Source organism: Asterias amurensis, chromosome 4 (genome assembly GCF_032118995.1).
Source record: "Asterias amurensis chromosome 4, ASM3211899v1".
In the NCBI taxonomy this organism is placed as follows: Eukaryota; Metazoa; Echinodermata; class Asteroidea; order Forcipulatida; family Asteriidae; genus Asterias; species Asterias amurensis.
Window position 1 is genome coordinate 668,214 of NC_092651.1, and position 27,985 is coordinate 696,198.

Sequence of the window (27,985 nt, forward strand, 5' to 3'; positions counted from 1 at the left end):
ACAAAAGAAGGTGGGAATAAACCTGCCACACAGTTACCATCATATGTGCTTATTAATACCATCAGAATTAAACCTTGCCATTTTAAGCTTTTTCTTTGATTGCAGAACATTTTTGATGCTGGATAGGGTAAGGCCCCCTTTTTCAAAACACCAGAATGGCAGCTACATTTATGTTGAGGTTCATGCGGACTACAAGTACATACAGCTACCAGAAAAGCATTTCTAACTATTTGAGTAAATCAACAAAGCTAAGGACACAATGGCAGTCATGTACAACTTCATTCGCTTTGTGTTTCTCAAACAGCAGGTAAATCATTCCAGATTTAAAGGATTTGGGTACTTTTTCAAAATGTCCATAGATTTACATTAAACTTACAGGGTTTGAAGATGATGATAGTGGGAAGCTTCCCTTCAAATATTACTTACTGAGGTGCTGTAGTTTTTGAGAAGACAATGAGTAAAACAATGTCATGAAAATACATTTGTAAATGATTAAAATAATTTTTGTCTCATGAGACGAAAATTATTTTCATGACATTGTTTTACTCATTTCCCCAAAACTACAGCACCTCAGCACGTAATATTTTCAGGGAAGCTTTCTACTATCATTATCTTCAAACTGTGTAAGTTTAGTGTAAATCTGTGGACATTGTGTTTTTTGTCCTACAAAAGTTACATAGAACGCAGACATCTGGGGACCACTGAAAGTATGCATGGGGCCATGCCCCCCCCCCTACAAATAAGCAATAACAACCTGGTTAAACCTGTAGGGATGGCAGTGTGTACATGCGCTTGGAGGTTTTTGCATTAGGCATTATACAAAATGTCTTTATTATTGTTGTTACTATTCAAATCGGATCACAAATGGACATTACTTTGCTTACAGCATCCTTGAAAATATGGTTCACATTAATAACTATATAATGAGCAATATTTTCATGAGCCTAAACCTGACCAACTTGCACGATTGTTCTTGCAATGAGGCCCCCTGCCCTTTAGTTTTCATTCTTGCTTGAGCCTTGACAGTGTGTATGGTTAGAGACCAGGCTATACACAAATTGAACTTCACAAATATATGATATGGCCCTCCAAAGTATACAAACTATTTTCATACAAAGAGTTTATTGTTAATTTATAAATACCTTAGACAGTTTAGCTATTCCTATTGTTGGAGAGTGGTCACGTGGGTGTGTATAAACCTTTGTTTATGACCAGTAAAAAGTGTTGAAACATGGGCGTGACACGGGAGCTTGCAACTGTGATTATAAGACAGTTTCTTCATTCCTATTGGTCGAGAGCAACGACCGGGACAGTTGTGCCACATCACGCGATACACGCGACGTGCACAGCATTCCCTTAAAAGAAGTTGTTTACCCGAGGGCGGAGGAGGGCCTTACCATTTCATAGCTTGAGGGGTGTTGTGTTGAAATAAATCATTGAACAATTTAAATTTTGACATAATTTTACTGTTTGACTCAAAGTGTTGATGTTTTTTTACCGAAAAGGTATTTATGAATGGGAATCAAAGTGTGTTGGATCGGTTTTCAACTAGTGGTTTAAACCCGCCGAGGCCTGGTTCTTGATAATTTACCTCGACTTCGTCTTGCTAAAATGATCAAGAACCAGGACTCGTTGGGATTAAACCACTAGTTGAAAACCGATTCAACACACATTGATTTTTTAAATGATTACTTTACTATTTAAAACTCCATCAACTACCATGTTGCAATTAAGTCTCCTATAGATGGATTGCACAAAGCGCCATCAATCACCATGTTTGATCATAGACAATGGAAAAGTGTACGGGCTGCCCACAACTTTCAGCCAATGATAGCGTTTCATGCATGCACGCTTCATTTACTAATATAAATTTCCTTTGTGAATGGTTTCAGGCCTGTTGGAATCCAACAGTAATAACTAAATTCCAAATTTACATACGATGCGATCAAGTTTTGTACCTTTGAAAACATAAACCTAACACAATGCTATGTTATTTTTCCTTTTTAGCTGTGTTTCTGGCAGGAATAATGAGTTGAGCTACTACCATGCTGTTGGTAAAGAGCCACTTCTTGGGAAAACAATCGGTCAAATAATGGATGAAACAACAGAAAAGTATCCAGATAGAGAGTCACATGTCTTCTGTGCAGATGGAATCAGAAGGACATTTGCACAATTCAAACAAGAGGTATGTTTGGGGGTTTTTAATCTGGAGGGGGGTTATTTGTTGACAATTTTTGTGTAGAAGGACAGCCTTTTAGAGGTGCTGGTCACCTGTTCCTCCTTGCCACTCACTGGCTTGGTATCTCATACAAGTTTGAATATTTGTATTTATTGTTAGTTTCTCCACCTGCTCTGTTTTTAGGATAGTATCTTTTCATACCTGTTCGTGAAGTGTAATAAAATAAACAACAAAATAAAATAAAGTGTGTTTAAAATCTTCACACACTGTAAATAATGTTTTGTCCATTGTGTGTGACGATTTTATGCTTAATTTGTATCGGGGAGCCTGCTTGTTATAAAGATCGTAAAGGTAATGGCAGTAAGCATCTTGCAAAATTATTTCAATCTCCACCTTTTGGATATTAATGCTGTGTCCATTTTAATACCATGAACATTTTTTCTTATGCTATCTTAACAAGTAGACAATTCAACTAAAACTTGCACAGGCTACTTTCATTGTATCTTTTTGACAAAGAGCAAACGATGACCCCTACCTTTACACTGTGTTTTTGGTTTAGGATGAAAAAGGACAAAAGAGTCTTAGATGAATGTTTCAAACTGATAGGGTTGTGGCCTTACAATAAAGGACCAAGCTTAAGGCAAGGTCATAAATCACAATGGGACAACCCTTCAAGGTTTTTACACAGAAGATTAGGACCACGCTGAGTGGTTTATCCTATTGGGTAGATGAAGCTCGTGATCATTATTTAATTATGATTTTTTTTTATTTTAGAAATAAAGCTGTCACATCACAGCCTTAAAGGGGCTGAAATTAGTTTTCTTTTTACATTTCATTAAGAAAAGATTAATATATAACTATTAAAAATACACAAAAGTAGACATTTTTTATTATAACCAAAATATGTGGATATGACAACAATTGCACTATATTGACAGCAACTCAGACATGGACAACAATCGACAGCAACTAAAACATTGATTACAATGATACAACTAAAAATAAGGCATGGATAACACAGACAGCAACTTACACATGGACAACAATGACAGCAACTTAGACATGGACAACAATGACAGCAACACAGTCATTGACAACAATGACACCAACATGGTCCTTGGTCAACAATAACAGCAACACAGTCATTGACAACTTTGAAAGCAACTTAGACACATACAAGAATGACAGCAACTTAGACATGGACAACAATGACAGCAACACATCAACACAGTCATAGGCAACAATGACAGCATCGTAGTCATTGACAACTTTGACAGCAACTTAGACATGGACAACAATGACAGCAACATGGTCATGGTCAACAGTGACAGCAACACAGTCATTGACAACAATGACAGCAACACAGTCATTGACAACTTTGAAAGTAACTTAGACACGGACAAGAATGACAGCAACTTAGACATCGACAACAATGACAGCAACACAGCAACACAGTCATCGACAACAATGACAGCAACACAGTCGTTGACAACTTTGACAGCAACTTAGACATGGACAACAATGACACCAACATGGTCCTTGGTCAACAATAACAGCAACACAGTCATTGACAACTTTGAAAGCAACTTAGACACATACAAGAATGACAGCAACTTAGACATGGACAACAATGACAGCAACACATCAACACAGTCATAGGCAACAATGACAGCAACACAGTCGTTGACAACTTTGACAGCAACTTAGACATGGACAACAATGACAGCAACATGGTCGTTGGTCAACAGTGACAGCAACACAGTCATTGACAACAATGACAGCAACTTAGACATGGACAACAATGACAGCAACACATCAACACAGTCATCGACAACAATGACAGCAACACAGTCGTTGACAACTTTGACAGCAACTTAGACATGGACAACAATGACAGCAACATGGTCGTTGGTCAACAGTGGCAGCAACACAGTCATTGACAACAATGACAGCAACTTAGACATGGACAACAATGACAGCAAAACAGTCGTTGGTCAACAATGACAGCAACAGAGACATGGACAGCAATGACAGCAACTTAGACATGGACAACAGAGAAATAACAAATTGTATTAAAATTCAGAAGCTTGAATTAATTAGTTAATTTAATGCATCTTGGTGCATGTGTTAAGCAATGGGTCGGGGCAAACAATAACATTCTACTCAGATCAAAGGAGAACACTGGACTACAGCTAGACTTGCAGCTTCAATTACTTAACCTAATTTCACTGAGACAGAAGTTTTAGCCAGAATGCTTAACAACAAATCTCATATAAAAAAGATATAAGTACACATTTCACATTCTGCTGTACAGCAGTGAACATGATGAAAATGTTAAAACACCAGTGACAATTTCAACTCAGTTCTTTAGAGTCCGCTTAATCCAAAATATAATACAAAAATTAACTTATTAATTGTATTTCATATTTTCATTGCCAATTCTCCCTTATTGTGCAGAAAGCCCTGAAATCAAACTAATTCAGTCCATGTTCTGATCAATAAATTTGAAAAAAACTACCTGATTTTGGAAACTGTTTCCCTATTAATAGTGTTGAATTAAATTCTTAATATCTCCCTGTACAATATGACCCTGATTGCAAGATGCAAAAGATGATAGCTTTGAGCTTGAAAAGGTAGAACATTTATAAACACTAAGCTTCACATTCTGATTGTTTTTTCTTTTCAGACTGACAAAACAGCACTTGGGTTTCTGGCTCTTGGCATCAAGAAAGGAGACAGAGTTGGTATGTGGGGGTCATCCACATTAGAATGGGTTCTAACACAGTTTGCATTGTCTCGTATCGGAGCTATTATGGTCAACATTAACCCAGTTGCAAGAACTCCAGAACTAGAATACTATCTACAAAAGGTAAGGAACTGAACATTTTTGACATAAAACCGTGAATCACAAAGAGAAGAGCGGTTTTAACCAAAACTGTGCTTTTTGATTATGTTCTATTGTCTCAAGTCAGCACCTACACCACACCTATATAAGCACAAAAAAAACAATCATATAAAACGGTCTCTGAAGTTTATTTTTTTTAGAAACCCTCATTCCTTTAAAATTCAAAATATTTCCGTTTAAGTTTCTTATTGTAGATACTTGATGACTTGAACTTAAAAATGAATTTAATTTTGACTCGTTTTAGGAAACTAGACTTGAGAGAAGTACCGTGCTACCTCGTGAAAAAAGAAGAGATTTTAGTCTTTTTGCGTCTTTCACAAAGTAGCATACACCTATACTACAACACTGCATTTTTGTGCTACTGCGTGAAAACTAGGTCAGCGCGCGTGCACTCGTACAAGTTGCATGTTACCTAGTGAAAAAGTTTATACATGTACTTCACTTTGACTTGAATGCTTGCCATGCATTACAATGGTAAACAGAAGTTGGGTGTCACTTTGTGAAACAAAAAATGTCACAGTTGTGCAATTAGTTGAAAACACGCTTTAGCTTAATCAAAAAAGTAAAGCTGTCTGAGCTATGAAACTTCATAAAATTGTAGGTCTGTATGCATTACTTACAGAAATTAAAATAAAAATTAAAGTAAAATGAATTGTTTAAAGAGAATTCCTTTCCACGGAAATTGAATTGCTGTATTCATTTTGTTTTTAGTCTGGCTGCAAGGGAATAGTCTGTGATCAAAGTTTCCGAACATTGGACTACTATGCAATGCTACAAGAGATTTGCCCTGAGCTGGCAACCGATAAACCAGGTCAGCTTAAAAGTGGCAGGTAAGTAAATCACATTTTCTTGTGTTTAAGTGTGTGTCTTGCAGCCCTACTAGTGCATCTATTTGTAAAGGGGGCCTAGGGTGGGTTTCTTTCTCATAAGAGGATTATGTTTTTTGATATAAGTTGAACTGTACATAACTTGCATGTAAAAATGGTCTTATTTTGTTTAATGTCTGATCAGTACTGAAGGTTATGTATAATGAGTATCTACACAATGAAGAACTTCATTCCAAGATGACTTGCTATTACACTCAACATTAACTAGTATGATGATCAATGTCAGCTATGCAGAAACAGATCTTCTCCAAATCACATTATCCCAACATCTATTATCTTAACATCAAGCTAATAATAACATAAAATTTATAAGGCACTCTGCTCAGTATCTGGAACAGAAACATTTGAAGAAGTTAGCAAGCTAACAAATTGAACAGATGAGTCTTGAGGTTGCACTTGAAAGTTGACAGATCAGGTGTGTCCCTCAACTCGTCATATAAGGAATTCCAGATATGCGTGGCACAGCTAGAAAAGGCAACGAACTGCTGATTTCACAATGACTAGAATAAGTATGTATTGTCGTCTAGTTACCAAATCACAATTTCTTGATTTGTGCAATTCATAATCATAGACGTTAAACCAATGTTTGTATGAGAGATTGCCTGTTGCCAGCTTGGTGTTTATATCCCCTTGTGGGAGTTTGCCGAGATCACTTGATGACAATCATCTAAATCAGCAAGCAAACAAACAGACAAATTTACTCTAGATACGCCATGCAAAGAATGAAATGTTGATTGCAGAGTAAGAATCAATCAACACTGCCCAAGCAACACTTAGTCTTTGAGGAATCAACCTTTTGATAAACTTATTGGAAAGATTTCCCTTTTATCTAGGGTGTCGTGGCTGAGTGGATAAGAGCACCGAACTCAAGCTCTGCTGATTCTGTTCAGCAGAGTGTGGGTTCGAATCCCGGTCGTGACACTTGTGTCCCTGAGCAAGACACTTAACTAAAATTGCTTCTCTTCACCCAGGGGTAAATGGGTACCTGTGAGGGCAGAGATGGTTCTTGTGATTGGTTTAACCGAGTAGCGCATGTATTGCGCACAGGCTGTATACTCCCCTGAGACGGGTTAAGGAATGATTTAAGGCCAAGTGACCAGGGGTAATAATGTGAAGCGCTTTGAGACTTTCCTCGGGCGTGAAAAGCGCTATATAAAAGCAGTCTCATTAAAATTGATATCATTATTTTTAATATTTTTATTAGACTCCCAGATCTGAAGACAGTCATCTTCAGAGGTGAAGACAGTCTTCCAGGAACTTACAACTTTCCTGATCTCCTGAATATGGGTGGCAGCACTGAAGAGAAACGTCTGGAAGAATATAAACATGTGGTTCAGTTTGATGAACCCATCAATATACAGTTCACATCCGTGAGTGGGAGTTGGAAGTTGGGGGGGGGGGTCGTTGGAAGATGCATAGAGTTCTTATAATTTACCCGTGAGTTAAAATGGAATCAAATTTAGTTGGTAAAGATTCCAACATTTGCTGAGACAATGTCATCACATTTCAGCTTTTAATTTCCAAATAAAGTTTGAATAAACTGCTGGCTCTCTAGTAATATTTTTAAGCAGACCTCAAAAAAAAAAAATGTTCTCATCATTTTTTTAAATCCAAGATGCTGTATCAAAGCATTGTGCATTTTATACATTCGTTCTCAAGCAAAAATAACTTGACCAAAGTATGTGTTTGTTAATGAGAAAAAATAGTATTGTCGTTACTCTACATGTAATTGTAGCTACACTATAGATGCGTGTAAACCTAAAAGAACAAGGTGTTGTGCTACATGATCATTTACTTAAAAACAAATTAGATTTAAAAAATATCCAAAAGTATCCATACATTTTAAAAAATATTTTTGTGCCAAAAACCAGAAGCAAGTTTAAAAAAAATGAAGCTTCACATATTCCTTGGGGGAACTATAGTCTTCTATGTGAATGTACACAACATTGGTTTTATGGTATTTAAAATCTTTGTGTTTTTGTTGATCTTTATATTTAGTGCCATATGATAATATTCTCAAATTTGTATTGTATGACAGGGAACTACAGGCCTTTCTAAGGGTGCCACTCTAACACATCACAACATAGTCAACAATTCCAATATTGTTGGTTACACTCTTGGATATCATGAAAAGGTATGGATCGTAATTTGTTTCGCTCAATCAATAAATAAATGTCATAACTTAACTTTTGGCAAGACAGTTTATTATCAAGTCACCTAAGAAGTCTCTGATATTTATTAAATGGTGTTTTTGGGGGCATCTAAAACCTTATTTTCCTATTGGTGGAGAGCGCGTCATGTGGGGGTATTTAAACAGTTGATAAAGACCAGCTGTAGCTGTTATAATCGGTTGTGTTTGGATAGCATTTGTGCGGGTTAGCCCATGGATGCGAGGATGTATGTTTTGTAGTCGAGGAGTCTATTACCTTGGACGGTTAAATCATCAGAGTGTGGAGTTAAATCCATGCTGTGGCACTTGTATCCTTCAGCAAAGCACTTACAATAATTGCTTTTATGAACCTATATGTATAAATTGGAACCTGAGAGGGCTGAGACAGTATTGTGTTGGATTAATCACCTAGCGCTAATTTTAAGCAGATGGGGGTTGTATGCTCCCATGGGATTTGAGAAAGTTAGAGGAATGATTTAAGTACGCCCAATGAACAGGGATAATAACATTGAAAAGCGCCTTGATGTAGCTACTAGGATATGGGCACTATAAGAACCATACTTCATTTTTTGAGCGTCAAATTTGAAAAAAAGTTATATACGTTGTATTTAATAGTAGCATTCTCATTACTAAATTGACAAAGACAACTTTTTCTATCAATTTGGCATTAGCATAGCACTAAAGTGGCACTGTATAGAAGTAAAATGATAGATGTTGTATATAATAGTACTCTATAAACTAAAGTATTTGACTTTCTTTTCATTTGAACAGCAACACATCGTCTGCCTTCCAGTACCACTGTACCATTGTTCTGGTTCAGTAGTTGGCACATTATGTGGAATGGTTCATGGTGCAACCTGTGTCTTCCCAGCCACTGGGTATGATGTTGAAGCCACTCTTAGAGCAGTGTCTACAGAAAAGTAAGCAGTAGCTTGGACTCATAGTTCCGTCAACCATAACCCACTCTAGCGCCTTAATCATATTGACATGGTCTAGGGCCCGGAACAAGTGGCACTAGTCTTAACCATAACCCCACTCTAGCGCCTTAATCATATTGACATGGTCTAGGGCCCGGAACAAGTGGCACTAGTCATAAATTAAGCAGGTACAGTTGTTTGGACAAATTAAAAATAAAAGAAACTGAGTTAAAACAATAAATGTACTACTGACACATCTAAGGTAATTATCATTCAATCGAGAATCTACTACAAATTTAGAACAACAAATAAAATAAATATAGAAGGATTTCTGATGCATTGATCTTTACTTGATTAAAGGGAAAATATGTTACTTACTTGATTACAAAAGCCCCCCTCCTGCCCCAATTTACTTTTCCCAAATAAAGACTGCAAAAATAACCCATCCTTAAAGACACTGGACACCTTTGGTAATTGTCAAAGACTAGTCTTCTCAATTGTGTATCTCATCATTCATAAAAATAATAACAAGCCTGTGAAAATTTGAACTCAAATGGTCGTCGAAGTTGCGAGAGAATAATGGAAGAAAAACTACCCTTGATGCACAAGTTGTGTGTTTTTTTTATGCTTGAATTTGAGACCTCGGCTGAGGTCACTAATTTGATTCAAATACTTTATTGAGAAACTACTTCTTTCTCAAAAACAACGATACTTCAAAGGAGCCTTTTCTCACAATGTTTAATACCATCAAAAGCTCTCCATTGCTTGTTACCAAGTCAGTTTTTATGCTTCCAAGTGTTTGAGTAATTACCAATACCGTCCACTGTCTTTAATGAATCCATTTTCAAGCAATTTATTTTGATCTATAAAATCATATTCTTTGTGTTTTATTTTTCCTCCTTTAGATGTACAGCTTTTATTGGTACACCCACCATGTACATTGACCTGTTGAATCATCCTAAATTAAAAGACTATGATTGTTCTAGTCTATCTACTGCACTGATGGGTGGTTCCAGTTGTCCTTCTGAGATTGTAAATCAAAGCACAGACAAACTCAACTTCACTTTTATAACTGTATGTCACCATCAGGTCACATTTTGCTTTTATTGTTTATAAAGGGTGTTAAGGTCAAGAAATTAAGAGCATCCTATTCAAGTTCTGGTGGTTAAGTCATCAGAGTGTTGGGTTCGAATCCTGGTCATGACACTGGTGTTCTTGAGCAAGATGCTTCACTATAAGTGCTTCTCTCAAACCAGGGGTATAAAATGGGTACTTGTGAGGGTAGAGGTTGATGTGTTTGAAAAAACCTTCTGAGTGCATGGCAGCTCTGGGCTGTAAAGATTAAAGGAATGTTATTGACCCAATGACCAGGGCACTAATGTAAAGTGCATTGATACGGTTATCGTGAAATGCCTTTATAATAAGTAGTTGTTATTATTATTATTATCTTTAAAAGTGTTAAAGTGGAGAGGGAAAGGATAAATCAAGTGAAGTATGTGGAGATATGGCGGTGTTGTTAAAGGAACACGTTGCTTTGGATCGGACGAGTTGGTCTACAAAAAGCGTTTGTAACCGATTTTTTATAAATTGCATATGGTTGGAAAGATGTTTAAAAAGTAGAATACAATGATCCACACAAGTTTGCCTCGAAATTGCGTGGTTTTCCTGTTGCTGTGCGAACTAACAGGGTCGGCCATTTATGGGAGTCAAAATTTTGACTCCCATAAATGGCCGACCGTGTTAGTCGACGAGGTAAAAGGAAAACCTTGCAATTTCGAGGCGTGTTTGTGTGGATCATTGTATTCTACTTTTACAACATCTTTCTAAAAAACAGTTACAAACGCTTTTCAAAGACCAACTCGACCGATCCAAGGCAACGTGTTCCTTTAACTATCGGTTCTTCGCAGAACAACCAAAGCTCATCAAGAGAATTCTTTACATGTTGCCTGCACAAACTTCACTAGAATGTATTCCATACATGCAAAGTTTCAAACCTTACTTGAAAATTATCTTATGTGTAATTTCTTTGGGGACGCAATTCGAGAAGGTGAAAACATGTGCACAAATTTTATAGATGTTAATTGTGCAAAAATGTTTATGATAATAAAATGATAAACCAGCCTTTTCTTTGTAACCTGCTAACAGGCCTGGAATTTTGACTATAAGAGGGCAAGGCCAGTTTGGTTTTGCAAAGGGCGAGTGCTATTGAAATCTAGAGGGATGTGGGGAATTTTTGAAGGGGCACCAAGGACAAGACCTGTGGCAACAGAGGATGTGGACTGGGCCTGGGCCTGGGCTGGGAAATTTTTGGATTTTCAATGTTAAATAACTTTCACTGAGCAAATACCCCTTTAAATGCATTGCACCCTATTGGTAATTGCTCAAAGTAGTTGTTAACATAAACATTTACTTGGTAACAGGCATGGGATGGCTGTTGATAGTATAAAATATTATCTTTATGAGAATGAGGTAATTTCTCACTCAAGTAATAATTTACTTGCAGGCCTGAAGCCTTTTTTATGCATCTGAAAGTACTCAAACAGGGATGTTTTTGGTTGCATTATTCTCTTGTAACTTCAATGTCCAATTGAGTCAAATTTTTCACAGATTTGTTATTACATGCATATGATGCGATACACCAAGTGAGAATACTGGTCTTTGACAATTACCAAACATGTCCAGTGCCTTTAAGATCAAATTTCTCCTACACATGAGTTAAGTCACAGAGATTTGTTTTTGTTTGTGTGAAGGTTTCTTATGGTCTGACTGAGGTTTCTCCTGTGATCTCTCAAACAACTAAAGACGATCCATTTGAAAAGAGGTTCTCCACAGTTGGAAAAGCAAGTGACCACAATGAGGTAGAGTAGTATAGACTTACAACACTCCTTCATTTAAAGAAATATATGAAGAGCTAAAAACCTGCACTCCTTTAATTATTGAGGAGAGCTCTTTGGTCTCTTTGGAACCCATCTTCACAAAGCACTACTAAACATTCACGACCGTTTGACATCAAAATTTGCTTCACATTTGCAGGAAGTATGAACCGGGCTTGTGGAGTGCTGAGTAAGAACTCTATTGCACTCATAGTCCTTGAAGAGAAAGGTCTGCTTATAAAGGAAGTTATGGCTTTGCTCAGTAACAAATATTGTATACAGTATCTAGTGTCTGTATGATTGAGAGATTTGACAACAACTGATGGAATAGTTATATCAAATAGTCATTTATCCAATGTTTGATCGATGGAGAATATAAGAAGAATAAGTTTGTCAAATACAAGGGCTGCAAAGAGTTATATCTGTATTTATCTGGTCATAATGGTGTTTTCAGAGCAAAAAGTGTCCCCCTGATTGTAACCAGATGTGTGGCGTTGGTTGTTTGTTAAATTAAGCAAGTAATAATTTTCTGGAAAGTGAATGTATTTTTAAAATAATTTTGTTCCAGCTAAAGATCATTGATGAAGCTGGCAATATTGTACCTCGTAATACTGCTGGAGAAATATGCAGTCGAGGATATACCACAATGATTGGTTATTGGCAAGATGAGAAGAAGACAAAAGAGGCTATTGATGAAAGTAGATGGTTCCATTCGGGGTAAGCAGCTACATGTAGCTTTGGTTGTATGTAATACACCATTTCTCCTAAGCAAGACTTCTTTTTGTTTGTTCATCCCCTCAATTCACTAAGGTGAAAGTAGTAGTCCCTGCCGATTTCCTACCTTCTGCCCAGGTACTAGTTAAAAAGCAGGGAAGTTCTTTTCTGAGCTGAGAAGTCTCCCAAACTGAGAAGTCTCCCAAATTCAGAAAAATCTACTTCGCGGTAGTAGAATATAAAGCAAGACAAGTAAAAAAAAACCCCATAATCTACCAAGCAAGAAGATACACACCTGGTGTCTCTACTCTGCAAACCTAATATTTATTTAATTTTTTAATCAAATTACAGAATCCAACTTAAGATAGCATTTATCTGAAAAGTTCCTAATTATTAAAATGAAGATGGAGAGTGTTTGTCTGATATGACTATAATTCTTCTTTAGTGATCTGGCTGTAATGGATGATGAAGGTTACGTCTCCATCGTTGGACGGAAGAAAGATATGATCATCCGAGGAGGAGAAAATATCTATCCTGTGGAGCTGGAGGACTTCTTGTATACACATTCAAAGGTTGAAGACGTGCAGGTATATATGTTTGATTTGTGCTATACACAGTTTGTTTTACTCGATAAAGGATTTATGTTTCACAGCCAACGAGCTGTGCACGTAGGCAGGCTGTCTTGAAAATTTTGGTTTTAGCTCATGGGTCCTGGTAGAAGACTTTCACATCCTATTCAGTTTCCAGAAAGCACCCCATGCAACAGATCCACGTCGTTGTATGTCACCCTCTGATGATGCCATTATTGACCCCCAAATAATTGAAGTCTCATGTTTGTTTGTTATTATTATTATTGGTTTATTAAAACACATTCAAACATCGCAGCTACAAGCTGAATTGAGTTTAAAATACAGAGATTCATATTAAAAAATAGAAATGTTGAAACTTACAAAAACACATTAAGAGTTTGAAGACTACTCCGTTGAGTGCTAGGCTGGTACATGTACATGGTTGAGAAGTCATCAGTTTAGTTTACCTGGTGTCTAGCCCATTTCTTATTTAATACAAGTGAATAACCTGTTCCTGACAAAAATAATTGATTGACAAATATTTTCTCCTAAGAATCACCACTAAACATTTTTAATTGCTTGTTTCAATAGGTTATCGGAGTTCCAGATGAGCGTCTTGGTGAGATTGTTTGCGCTTGGATCAAATTAAAGGAAGGACAAACTGCAACTGAAGAAGAGATCAAGGAATTCTGTAAAGGAGAGGTGAGTTTAAAGGCAGTGGACACTATTGGTAATTGTCAAAGACTAGCCTTCACAGTTGGTGTATCTCAACATACACATAAAATAACAAACCTGTGAAAATTTGAGCTCAATCGGTCATCACAGTTGCGAGGTAATAATGGAAGAAAAACAACCCTTGTCTCACGAAGTTGTGTGCGTTTAGATGGTTGATTTCGAGACCTCAAATTCTAAACTTGAGGTCTTGAAATCAAATTTGGAGAAAATTACTTCTTTCTCGAAAACTATGTCGCTTCAGAGGGAGCCGTTTCTCACAATGTTTTATACCACCAACCTCTCCCCATTACATGTCACCAAGTAAGGTTTTATGCTAATAAATATTTTGAGTACTTACTAATAGTGTCCACTGCCTTTAATTCAGTTTACACGGTGAGAACAAAGACTACATCTAATGTATGAACCGCTAAATTGTCATGTCCTATTGGTTTAGAGCACCAGACTCAAGCTCTGGTGTTTCTGATCAGCAGAGTGTGGGTTTGAGTTCTAGTCATGACACCTGTGTCCTTATGCAAGACACTTAGCATGATGCTTCGTCCTTCGGATAAGACACATAGCTGTTGGTCCTGGATGTTGTGTAACGTTCCAAAGATGCACTTATCAAAAAGAGAAGGAGTTCGCCCCGGGGTGGCGGTTTCAACTTTCCGCCACTTCAGTTTTCCGAATGACCAAATACGGTAACATTACGTCATGCAACGCCTGCGCACAGCAAGCGAAAGTAGTCAATTGTTAGTGCCGTACTGAGTTTCGGAAAACTGAACACAGGGAAGACTGAAACCGCCACACCGGTCTGATTGGCAGCATATTGCACCACATGGTGCTATGAAAAGGACTAGATCTAATAATTCAAACGTAGTCTCACATACCTTGCAGGAAAATACCGATTGTTGAAGTGCCTTGAGCGTCACCGAGTGACGAATAATTATTATTACTATTACTACCTTTATCAGCAAAGATGAATGCTAAATGTTCTGTTTAATAATTGTTTTGCATTGAAGGACAGTTAGTTTGTTAAGGCAAAGCTAACTCTACTTTTTTATTGTTTGTTTACAGATGGCTTATTTTAAAGTTCCAAAGATTGTTCATTTCGTGAAGACATTCCCAATGACTGTGAATGGAAAGGTACAGAAGTTTCAGATGCGACAGGAGATGCAGAAGATGTTGAAAGTCAACAAGTAACAACAATGTTAATTTGTGAAACCAATTCTGAAAATAAAATAAATTAAAATGTATTTTTGATACTTGCAGATGCAAGTTTGTTATCAAAATTGCTATAAACTCATATAATGATTATTTTTCTTATTAACCTTATACCTCATACCAACTTATGACCAAGAGTAGAGTTGTCACTGGTCAATTCACATGATAGATGCGCATGACAAGTACACTAGCGCCCGGGCAGCCGCGCACTAGTCTAATTGTTCTTCGCACTTCAATGTTTGTGAATGGCCAGCCAGGGCAATAGTCTACTTGTCATGCGCTTTACGATCATGGTACTTTTGTACACTCGCACGAACATCGCTCTAGCGACATCCAACACATGAACAAATTTATCATGGTGCACTTTATTTCACAGTCGCCATTTCCCCTTGCTCCAAATGATATTATAACACCTGGTTCTGCTGGTTGGAAAATAGGTCGCTCTTCTGGTCACTCAAAGTCCCTCGGGGGAATAGACATACCACTAGTTATCTCATTGCCAGTCAATATGTGTATAATATTGTTCTGGTCACTGAATATGATTTATAACCTCAGAAACTAGTTTGTCAACTGTCAATACTGAGGGGAGCTAATACCGATTATTCACCATCAAACCATGTTACATTTGATTAGTACAAGTTTTTTTTTTGCTTTTAGTTTTATTCATGGTTAGTACATTAATAGTACGCAGACCCAATACTTCACAGAGGAAATAGAGACAGTTGCCACTTTGCCCCTGGTTATTGCCTTCGTGCCCTTTATGTTTCAATTTAAGTTCCCTTCTTGCCCTCACAAGACTAATGTTGTGTAAGAAAATCTGATGTCAGGGTTAAAAACAAATGCATTCTAAAGCCATTATACACTTTCGGTACAGAAAAAAAAAAAGTTCACAGAGGTACAAATAATGTACAGGGTTTACAGAAGGTAATGGTGAAAGACTTCTCTTGAAATATTATTCCATGAAATCCTTTACTTTTTGAGAAAACATTAAAACGATATCAATTCTCGATAGCCAGAATTACGGATTTATTTTAAAAACATGTCATGACACGGCGAAACGTGTGGAAACAAGAGTGGGTTTTCCCGTTATTTTCTCCCGACTCCGATGACCGATTGAGCCTAAATTTTCACAGGTTTGTTATTTTGTATTAAGTTGTGATACACGAAGTGTGGGACTTGGACAATACTGTTTACCGAAAGTGTTCAATGGCTTTAATGGAAATACAGTTTACACAAAAATTATGATTGCACATTATTGAGTTACTAATCCTTTTGTTGTTAATTGGACACGTGGGGACACCCTGCTTATGAGCAACAGTAAGTTAGTTTACTTTTGTTGTCTCTGACCCAGACCAGCATGACTTGTTGTTTTTTCATGTTTTCTTTTTTCTAGTTTATTGGTTGTGTTCCCTCCTGCATGCTCAACCCTCACTAGCTCAATCCATTTTGGTTCCTAATTATCTTTTTCCGACGTTATCATTATTTTGTTATTATTATTTGTTTCAATTTTTTACTAAAATTACTAATATTGTATTTTTTTAAATGTTATTTATCATTTATTTTTTATTTTTCATGTTAAATTCGACATATGTTCTGTTAACAGTTATTTACATGTATTTACTTTTTTTATTATTTTGGGTTTACTTCTGCATTCATCTTCTTTTTATTTCCTCCTTTGTAATGTGTTGTGTTTGTTTTGGTCAAATAAACAAAAGTTATAAAAATAGTTTAGTAATAATAAAAGCATATAAAATGCAACATTTTACTCTGATAATGTTTCAAATCAAAGGTCCAGATCAGGGGTGGGTGGGGGGGGGCACCCAGTGGGCAGAATTCGTTCATCCATTTTTCTAGAGAGAATATTTTAAAAAATCTAATTTCAATTTAAAAAGTATCTAATTCAGTAAGGGTTTTGAAAGCAGTACAAAAGTTGCCAACAAAAGTATCCACAGTTTAAGGGTAGTACCAATGATTTTAGTAGCACCCACCTAGGCATAAGCATATATTACAAAAACAATGGCAACAATAATTTGACACATGAAGTGTGTTTTGGGGGCTGACGATTTGCTCCAAAATCTCTCGTATACTGCCTAGTGCTGAAATGGTGTCCTAGTTTTGTATCATGTTTTGTATCATGAATCATGTTTTAAAAAGAAAGTATAATTAAAGAAGTCAACGAATGTTGCTAAATAGTACTGAATTTGGGATCGTTAGTTCTCCTTTTCGGTATTGTGGTAGAGTTGCCTATGTTTTTACAAGTTGCGATAACGTAACCCTCCTGCCACCGACGGCGGAGTCGGAGGCACTGTCGGCAGGAGGGTTACGTTATCGCAACTATGTTTTTACATGTATTTTTTTCGGAGTGAAAATGTTTCGTGCACTCCGGTGCTACGTAGTTCACAAAAAATACCCAAGCTTAATTCACATAAAACAGCTGTTGATTTGTATTCGCGCCCTCACGGGCCCACAACTCGGCAGGCCGATGATGTCATTCTGATTCGCATATTCCAAGATTGCTGCGCTGTGCACGATTCGATGAAATTAGAGTCTGCGAAAGGTAGCAAAGCTATCGTTAAAAATTTCTTTTTAAAATTTTATTTGTTTCACTTTTCAATACACACAAAGCAAGCTAAGAGTTAGGTGAACACATTCAGCCGGTTTATACTGCCTGGTGGCTCGTAGATATATAAGGCGCCAGAATTTGTTTATTCCTTAGCTGCATGAAGAAATGGTGTGGACGTGTGGCTAAGGATTCAGCTATCCTTGGCCACACAAGTGGGGCTAGGCAGGCCGATGACGTCATGTTGATTCGCATATTCCATATTCGGTGTATGGGTAAAAAAACAGAATTAACATTCTTTATCACCGATGCAAATTTAGCATCTATTATAATAGCTACCTCATTAGAAATGTTTTGTATAGAATTCAAAAGTGAAAATGTATTTCACTCAAGTTATTTTGAGTACAAAAACTCACCACTCTGCAGAAAGTTCCGAGGGAAATATACAAATTTGTCCACATGTGTTGATAATCAAACTTGAAAATTTTTGAAAAATTCCCTATTATGTTGAATGTAGTTCTAAATATCTCGCTAGATGCAAAAGTTGGAAGTTCTGATTGACTAGTGTTAAATGTTGTCATTTGTTTGTTTAGCTACAAGTTGTAAGTCATGACCTGGAAGTTAAGAATGAAGCAGTTCCGTCACTGCGAGACAAAGTAGCGCAGTTGGAGTCCAGCATAAAATTGGATGATGAGGCACTAAGGTAAGTTTCTGTATGATTAGGGTTCCATTCATCTTGAGATTGTTTGTCCTTTTTACTTTGCATCAAGACATCATTACAAACACTCTACAGGCCTAGTCACCCATGAGCATTAACAAAAACGAAAGCGATAACGATCACAATGCAAAGAGGATGCATTCTATTGGTTGAAATGCTTCACAAAGAATTTTATTATTAATGGTGTATTTATTCAACAATATTTAAAAAAGACACTGGCAGTTAAAAACTGAATTACTGTCTTAAATTTACAATTTGACAGTGAATACAATAAAAAGATAGTTAAATATAATTTGACTATACAACACAGAAAACATAAAAAATACGCCCAACGCTCATATAACCAATCCAGGGCGTGCATTGTTACCATTCTCATTGTCGTTCTCGTTAGCGAGGCCTGTGTGACCGGTCCTTACTGCTAATCAGAAACAACAGCTTAATTCCAGTTCTTTTTAACCGCTTGACCATGACAAGCCACATGTCACAGCACTTGCAAAGGGTGCCCCTTTTGCACAATAAGTATAGTATATATATTTTCATATTTAAATTTTTAATTTTGTTTTTAGGACTGCTGACGGGCGCCTGGTTGAACTGGAGTGTGAGATTAAAGAGAAGGACTCCCTTCTGAAGCAGTGCCGAGAGGAATCCAAAACCATTAAGGCAGATCTAACGTATGAAACAACAGAAGAAAAGGTAAGTGCGAAAGAGGCTTGTTTTTTGTTGCAGTACCCACTGCTTAAAAATAGGATTTAAAAATGCAACTAGCTACCAGCGAATTTGATGGTCTAGTTGGTGAGACATCTGCTCTAGAATGGCAAATGAAATTGCCTCTAGCTACCAGGCAATCTTGTTGGTCTAGTTGGTAAGAAATCTGTTCTAGATTGGCAAATGTTGTGGTTGTGGGTTTGAATCCCATCCGAATGCCTATGTTTTTTTGTTTACAGAACTCGGAAAAGTACTGAGTGTAAAGTGCTTTACACTCAGTGTAAGGGTAAAAGTAAGTAATGTTATTAGCATTACTATTAGTGAGGGCCATCTTTGTCACTGCTCTGCTCTTTGTTTGTGTGTAATTAAACGTACTTTTTGTTTATCGTCTTTAGGGCCTAGAATCAGCGCGATGAAGCCATGCAGAATCTTGAAGAACTCTGTGATCAACTCAATGATCTTGAGTACAGGTCCAAGACAAAAGACACGTTCAAAAAGGTGAGTCCACAACCCGCATACAATACTCGTCAGAGATATTTTCTCAACCTCAAGGCCGAGTCACACTGCAGCGATAACAAAACGATAACAATCACAACGCAAAGAGAACGCATTCTATTGGTTGAATTGCTCCTTGCAGCATACGCCCACGCTCATTCAACTAATCGAGGGTGTGTATTGCTAACATTCTCATTTTTGTTGTTGTTATCGAGGCCTGTTTGACCGGGCCTTTACACTGCAAAGCTCCAGTAAACATCAAACCAAACCATTACCCAGAGACAGAAGTTGCCCTCAACCCTTTTATGGTGTATTGTGGCGGAGTGATTATTACCACATACGACACAGAAACACTTTGGTTTGATCAACAGAGTGGCCTGAGCAGCCTTTTATTTGTTTATGCTGCAATGAGCTAAGCCTTAACAAAATGCTTGTATTTTATAAAACTTAACCAGATCTCCGGCAGTTGCCTGCCAGCCGCAAGATCGTCTAAAATGTGTTTAATGCAAACCAATAAGCTGAACTGATTCCCGGTAGTCGCATCACCCGCGAAATCAAAAGTAATAAATAAAGCAATTAAAGCCAAACTGATTTCCGGCAGTTGCATAAATCCGCGAAATCAACAACAGTAAATCAACCAATAGCAAAACTGACCTCCGGCCGTAGCTAAATCCGCGAGGTCGCCAAAACTACTACTGCATACAGGTTTCCGGACGAGGCTGTACCGCGAAACCAAAAGCGTTAAAATAAGAGGTTTGCAAAGGAACTTGAAATTAAAGCAAATATAGCACAGTTAAATAAACAGCACCCTGGTTGTTGGCAAAATAAGCCAAAGCGCCTAAAATACGGTTCATCCCGTCAACGCAGAATACCATAGTTATAATAATGATAATACATTTAACAAAGACCCCAAAGTAGCAAATTATAACAGCTGAATGAAAATACCTGAGGACTATTGAGGTCAACTCAAAGGCTGCTCAGACAAAAGTGACCAAGCCAGCACAGACCGGCTATCAAGGAATGCAAGGCACCGTCCAAGGGGGTCAATTGGACGAAAGGCGAGGCAATAAACCAAATGCCCGGGCCAGACCGGTGACAGATTGAGCACACAGGTCCCGCGACAAGCCCGCCTGACTGTCTAGCGGTAATAAAATATTTGAAGCACAAAGTTTTGGCCTCAAATTGATTAAAAGCACCAGATTCAAACTTTGGTGTTTCTGACCAGCAGAGAGTGTTGGTTCCACCCTGGTCTTGTGTCCTTGAGAAAGATACTTTTCTATAGTTTATTTTTCTTTAAGATGGGCTATTAATCCAGATGTCCTATGTTTTAGGATTGGTAGTGCACGTAACAAAACAATAACACTTATCTTAGAGTAGGGTTTAATTATGTTTTTGTTTATTGAAGGGGGTAAAACATCTGTGGATAGGCTCTAAATAAACCGATTTCATTTAATGTGGATTTAGACTCAAGATGCTGAAGATCATTTACGAGACAGTCTTCTACACTGTGATAAAGAGAGGGAGGACTTACTTGAGAAAGCCACCGCTCTAGAAGGAGAGCTTCTTCGAGATGCTAGAGAGGACATGAGGTAAAAACATTTTTAGTCGAGGCCAAGTTTGTATATTTTGTTCTATTCCAAGAGGACATGTGTGAGAACTAATTTATCAAACTTAACATGCAGCTTAAAGATACCTTCGGTAATTGGAACCCACTATTTTTTCAATCCTATAGTTGTACTGTGTAAATTTCATTTCAAAAGGTGGGAACGCTTTTGAGACATTGTACAAAATCTGGTTATGTCCAAACAGGAAGTATAATCTGCAATTGGAATAAATAATCTAAGAAAGGTTATCGCCAGTAACACTTCTTAGATTCAAATTTTGAGGGATAAAACGTGATATCTTTTTCAATAACTGCAGTATTTAGAAGTGAAAAGTTCCTCAAAATGCATTGTACTCTCCAAAGCTGCTGTACTTCTTACCAAGTAAATGCTGATTGCCATTCATTTTCAGCGTCATTACCAAAAGTATACAGTCTCTTTAATGCAATACACAGTGTTGGAGCAGCCTGTGTTTTTTTGTTTTAAACATGTGAACAATTTGATCTTGGTCAATGATAGCGTATTGTCCCTAATAACAGGACGCTAAAGGAAGAGTCGATTATTAGTATGGAGTCCACAACCCAAGATCTACAGTCCACCGTCTCAAGCCTGAACCAGCAGCTCAGTCACCTCCAACAGGATCTGGACAACAAGTCCAAGGAGAACAGAGACTTAAAGGAGCTGACTGAGCGACAGAATGAGAGACTCGGAGAGTGCCAGCGAGACATAGAGGCAAGTCACACTGAGCTGATGCGTCTGGAGGAGATGACACGGAAACTACAGGAGAGAATTTTAAATCAGAAAGTCACACCCTTAACCCTGTGCGACGTTATACAATTGTTGCACAATGTGATGGGGTCCATGAGGGGGCGAATGGCACCCAATGCAAAGCCGAGGGTGCCATTTACCCCCCGAGGGTGTACAAAACCCATGGACCCTACAGAGCTTGCACAAATTTGTTTGTTATACCAGTGTAATAAATTTCTCTTCTATGTAAGCGATCTGTTGTCATCTTCCAACACTATCATGACGATATTGGCACAGTTTAAAAAGCATTTGGGAAAGCAGGATTAGAACCAAAAACCTAAAAATTAACGTACTGGCGCTCTTCCAAGTGAGCTATCTAGCCCTATGTTGGCGGTCTCTCTATTTTGTCAATATCTTTGTTTGGGGTGTCAGTCAGAAGCTATCCAATCGTTTACTGCCTGTAGCCAAGGATCACACCAGAATGTTTTTTGGGCTAATGCTAATGTTTGTTTTTTGGGCGTTCCAGAGAAACTCGTGAGACTCTGCCCTCATTCACTACAATATTCCCCATCCCTTACGCTCGGCATCAGACCCGGCTTGTTTGGGGTGTCAGTCAGAAGCTATCCAATCGTTTACTGCCTGTAGCCAAGGATCACACCAGAATGTTTTTTGGGCTAATGCTAATGTTTGTTTTTTGGGCGTTCCAGAGAAACTCGTGAGACTCTGCCCTCATTCACTACAACATTCCCCATCCCTTACGCTCGGCATCAGACCCGGCCTCATCGAGCACACGGGACGCAGAAACGCCAGCCCTACGCGAAGCACCCTCCGCCGATCAGAGCTGGGAGGGTTAGTGGGCGGAGGAAGTAACCGAGCCCTCGTTGCAGAGTTGAGGTTTGTTCCAAACTAGGGCGCTCAGTTTTTATAAAATGTTTCCTAAACTGATTTTTCGCTGATTAACTAAACTTTCTTCAAGTTGTTTTAATTTTTATTATTTTGTTACACATCCAACTAAATAACAGAATAAATAGGAAAACACAAGTGACGTTCATCTTTAGGAAACTTTTAAAGGAACACGTTGCCTTGGATCGGTCGAGTTGGTCTTTGAAAAAAGCGCTATGAACCGTTTGTTATAAAATCGGTATGGTTAGAAAGATGTTGTAAAAGTAGAATACAATGATCTACACAAATATGCCTCGAAATTGCGTGGTTTTCGTTTTACCTCGTCGACAAACATGGTCGGCCATTTATGGGGGTCAAAAATTTGACTCCCATAAATGGCCGACCGTGTTAGTTCGCGACGTAAAATGAAAACCGTGCAATTTTGAGTGATACTTGTGTGGATCATTATATTCTACATTTAAAAGATCTTTCTAACCATATGCATTTCATGACAAATGGTTTCAAACGCTTTTCATAGACCAACTCGTCCGATCCAAGGCAACGTGTTCCTTTAACGAAAGCACTTGTTGTCTTTACTTTGTTTATAGTCAGGGTGGCATTATGACAATAGTTTTCTCAACAAATTTAATCTCCAGTTTTGAAAAATTAATCCCATCACAGGGCGTGGCAGCATTTCAGAAACCTCAGCGCTAAGGATTTTTTGTTTGTTTTGTTTTATCTTCAAGTGAACTCGGCAAACTCCCACAAGGGGATATAAGTGCCAAGCTGGCAACAGCGTATCTCTCTTATACAAACATTGGTTTAAACAATGCTTTTTACAATAGTTTTTCATTTCGCTCATTAGGATGAAATTAGCAAAGAAGGAAGCTGAGAATCACAGATTACGAGCAGCTCGGCAGCGAGACACGGCCGGTGTGTCTTTATCAAGTAGCGGTACGATGGATGGGCTTAGGTCAGAGTTTACCGCCCTCGTCGAGAAAAACAAAATCGGTGAGCAAACAAAACCAAGCAGTAAATGAGTATTGTATTGCAGAAACAGTATACCCAATCCTTTCAAGACTCCATTTGTACTCCTGGGTAAAGGGAAGTAAATTATAGAATCTTGCTATAATATCAGACTGCTGAACAATTAGCTACGGTGTCCTGAAAGGAACATGCACCTAATTACTCAGTACATTTATTTCAATGCTGTCATACAAAACAATAATACAATAGCGTACATTTATGTCAAAATTAAAACAAGCAATATAGTATGAGGTATGATTAGGTACACCATACTTCAAAAAAATAAACAAGTAGTATTTAAAGACAACATTTAGGTGTAAGGTTAAGCAAAATGCTTTTGTGCCCTAACCTATTGACAGACAAACATGATACCAAGGAACACAAACAAAGACAAAGACAAGGGACAACATGGTCAGACGATAGGTGTAGGCCTACAAACAACACAAAGGCGAGTCATCATTAAATGGACTCGAAGGAAAATCAACCAGCATGGTGGGTTGAAAATTCACCCCTGGCCATGATAATCAAAGGGAACATCCTAAATTTATATTCCTCCTTTTTCTCCAACATAAATCACCACCAGGGGATCGCAAGGCCCAGGAGCTAAGTAACATCATCAATCGCCTTGAAGAGGAAAGGACCAGGCACACTGTGAACCTTGTGCACCTGCAGGAGCGCTTGACCGAGCAGGAGGTTCACAGTACGGCCGTCGAGTCCCAACTTGACAACTACAACACCCAGCTGAAGATACTCCATGATGAGATTGAGAAGAAGGAGAAGCAGGTTTCTACGCTCAAGGCAGAGGTGACAGAAATAATATTATAAATAAAGGGTCCGCGGTAGTAGAAAATAAAGCTAGCCAAGTTCTCAAAAGAATGTAATTTACCAAGCAAGTAGATATGCACATGTGTTACTGCAAACCAAATATGGATACCTCGCCATGCAATGCCTCAAATCAACTAAAGGGTCTTCATTATTTTTCATTACTATTAGACACTCTCTCTGTCCTCCCCAAGAATCAAAACAAAATAATTAAAAAAAAACCTGTTTTTTCTTCTTCAGAACTGGAGTTATCGTTTTTCTTTCAAAATACCGTTTGCACAAAGAAATCCTGACTTGACAAAGGAAAGACAATAAGAGGTTCTCATTAAGTGCACTGGGATTAGTTGTTTTTGTAAGCTTTCAATGCGAGTACGTATTCATGTCGGCCTTCAGACTGACTGCAACAAAATTGTCGTTCGGGGCAACAACAAAAAAGGAAAAGTTGGCATATGCACATCTTCCATGGTTAAAAAAACAATTACATTTATCCCTAAGAAATTTTGCTGGCCTCCGGCATGGTTGGCACCTTGTATACCTTTGATGCCGAGTGCTATATTAGAGGTCTCATAGTTATTCAAACCCAGCTCTGCGTAGGTCGTAAAATAATCAGTGCTTTTAGATACCCCCTACATGGAGCCCACATAAAAATTGTGTTGTACTAACTTTATATTCTTGATTTTGGGGTTGAACAAAGAATTGACTAGAGTGGGATTCGAACCAACGACCTCCGGATTAACGTGCCGGCGCTCTACCAACTGAGCTATCTAGCCCTATATTGGCGGTGTCCCTATTTTGTCAATATCTTGTATGGCTTCTGACTGGCACCACCGAACAAAGATATTGACAAAATAGGGACACCGCCAATATAGGGCTAGATAACTCAGTTGGTAGAGCGCCGGCACGTTAATCCGGAGGTCGTTGGTTCGAATCCCACTCTAGTCAATTTCTTTGTTCAACCCCAAAATCATTTCAAAAATTTACCAGGTCAGTTTTCCTTGTGGTTTATATTGATAACTTTATATTCTCTGAAAAATAATTTTAGCTTGAGAAGGAGAATGGCTTAGTAGCTCATCTTGAGGAACATCTTGCTGAGAAGACTGCATCCGTTGATGAAGCTACCTCCAACCATGCTGATCTAGAACATCAACTCATTGAACAGACATCAGAGCTCAGAGAACTACAGGTACAGCTAGTTCACGGCCCAATGTCATAAAGGTGTTAAGCAGAAAATCCTGCTCAACAAAATTCTTTGCAAAGCAAGAAGTGAGTGGGATACCTGCAGTCACAGTAATAGAAACTGTATTTGCTAAGCAAGCGTTTTCTGGGCTTGATCAGATGTTCACAGGCTGTATGAAATTGGTCCCTGTATTTTGTTAAAGGAACACGTTGCCTTGGATCGGACGAGTTGGTCTATAAAAAGCGTTTGTAACCGTTTTTTATAAAATGCATATGGTTGGAAAGATATTTTAAAAGTAGAATACAATGATCCACACAAGTTTGCCTCAAAATTGCGAGGTTTTCCTTTTACTGTGACTCCCATAAATGGCCGACCGTGTTAGTCGACGAGTTAAACGGAAAACCGTGCAATTTCGAGGCATGTTTGTGTGGATCATTGTATTATACTTTTACAACATCTTTCTACCGATGTGCATTTTATAACAAACGGTTACAAACGCTTTTCAAAGACCAACTCGACCGATCCAAGGCAACGTGTTCCTTTAAAGTTTCCCATCAGTTTGCTCAGTACAGTAAAGTGGCAGTAGCAATACACAAAAGTAACAGGGCAAAAAAAGGATATTTTGAAAAAGAAATTGTTCACTGCTGCTGAACATTATACTCGCATCTACTTTTTCTGCTTACTGGTCCTCTATGTACTGTGCTATTTATTCAATGCTTATCACATTTGGGATGAAGGTGTGGTCATCACCAATAGCAGAAAAAGGTTCCAGTTACTGTAAACAAAATATCCGGAATGAGTTTGGTAGCACTTTTATCTGAGCAAATGTTTACCAAAAGAAGTGATTTATTGATTGATCGATTCTAATATTTATCCACCAATAGCTTACTTGACTGATTGATTGATTGATTGTTTGTTTGATTGTTTGATTGACTGATTGACTGACTGATTAATTGACTGATTGATTGACTTATTAATAAATATTAACAATATTCTTTAGAATGTCTTAGAGAGGAAGAACGAGGAGTTTGAACAAACCAATGATTCATTATCCACAGTCAAGGAGCTCCATGTACAACATTGTCAAGAGATGCAGCAACAAATTGAAAATGTAAGTTATTTTATAAACATTTTTTCCCCTCACAAAAAAATAAATTGAAAAAAAAATAAATTGTTATCAAAAACTTGTGAGAATACATCATATTTAGTCCTCTTATACCTTGCTATGTTTTTGTAACTGTTAGTTAAACACTGTCAATAATAATTGTTTAAAGGAACACGTTGCCTTGGATCGGTTGAGTTGGTCTTTGAAAAGCTTTGAGTACTTTTAAAAAATCTTTCTACCCATATGCATTTTATAACAAACTGTTACAAATGCTTTTCTAAGACTAATTCGACCGATCCAAGGCAACATGTTCCTTTAAATACATTCAGTTTTTACTTTTGTTTTTAAAAGAATTGTTTATTAGTTAATGTTTTTGATTATTGCTTCACGCTCAAAAGAGATTGTCTCTATATGATTTCAAATAATTTAATATTGACCTAATACCTAAAAACAACTTGTTTGTCTCTCTAAAAGTATAAATACCAAACAACGACCTTGAAAGATGTTTTTAGTTGTAGGGAATAATAGTTTGAAAAACGTTTGTGATTTTTTTTTGCATTTAGCTCCTGGAAAACAAAGAGACATTGTCAACCGATCACCTTCAACTCAGCCAGACTGTCGACCAGCTGCAAAAGTGAGCTTACATCCCAACAATCACACAGCGAATTATTGGAAGCAGAACTGGACAAAGTTAAAACAGTAAGCAAATTGAAAAATAAGTACTCTTAAACCTGAAATTTAGTGTCAGAGCTGTCCAGGGCGATAATTTGCAGAATTCTTGTTCGAATCCTGACCTGTTCAGTTATGACACTTGAGTCCTTGAGCAAAGCATAATCATACTGCATAGTAGTGCTGGGCGAATAGTGAAATTTTGTTATTCGGATACCACTGGCCAACTATCTGAAATTAACCGGATATTCGAATAGTTTTTTCGCCGCTAGAGGGCGCTATTAAAAAAATATATATATATATATTAAAAAAATATTATTTTATTTTGC

At 37.7% G+C, this 27,985-nt stretch overlaps 1 protein-coding gene and 1 pseudogene across 1 annotated transcript; both read left to right on the plus strand.

Annotated features, from left to right (window-relative positions):
• Positions 1-21,843, plus strand: LOC139936662 (medium-chain acyl-CoA ligase ACSF2, mitochondrial-like). The gene is made up of 16 exons (XM_071931530.1): positions 1-307; positions 2,008-2,185; positions 4,866-5,048; positions 5,796-5,914; positions 7,176-7,341; positions 8,010-8,105; positions 8,913-9,061; positions 9,964-10,132; positions 11,809-11,916; positions 12,500-12,648; positions 13,091-13,232; positions 13,806-13,916; positions 15,003-15,124; positions 18,303-18,412; positions 18,994-19,120; positions 21,768-21,843. Exons 1-14 carry the CDS (start codon positions 156-158, stop codon positions 18,313-18,315), a joined length of 1,857 nt encoding a protein of 618 aa, XP_071787631.1. The 5' UTR covers positions 1-155; the 3' UTR covers positions 18,316-18,412; positions 18,994-19,120; positions 21,768-21,843.
• LOC139935849 (uncharacterized) lies at positions 18,337-27,716 on the plus strand (annotated as a pseudogene).
• Positions 27,717-27,985: the final 269 nt, after the last annotated feature.

Excerpts from the sequence above, each read along its gene's own strand:
- LOC139936662 (XM_071931530.1), top strand. The coding sequence starts at position 156 with ATGGCAGCTACATTTATGTTGAGGTTCATGCGGACTACAAGTACATAC. Across the intron at positions 9,062-9,963 it reads AGAGCAGTGTCTACAGAAAA|ATGTACAGCTTTTATTGGTA; the intron begins GTAAGCAGTAGC and ends TTCCTCCTTTAG. Across the intron at positions 12,649-13,090 it reads AGTAGATGGTTCCATTCGGG|TGATCTGGCTGTAATGGATG; the intron begins GTAAGCAGCTAC and ends ATTCTTCTTTAG.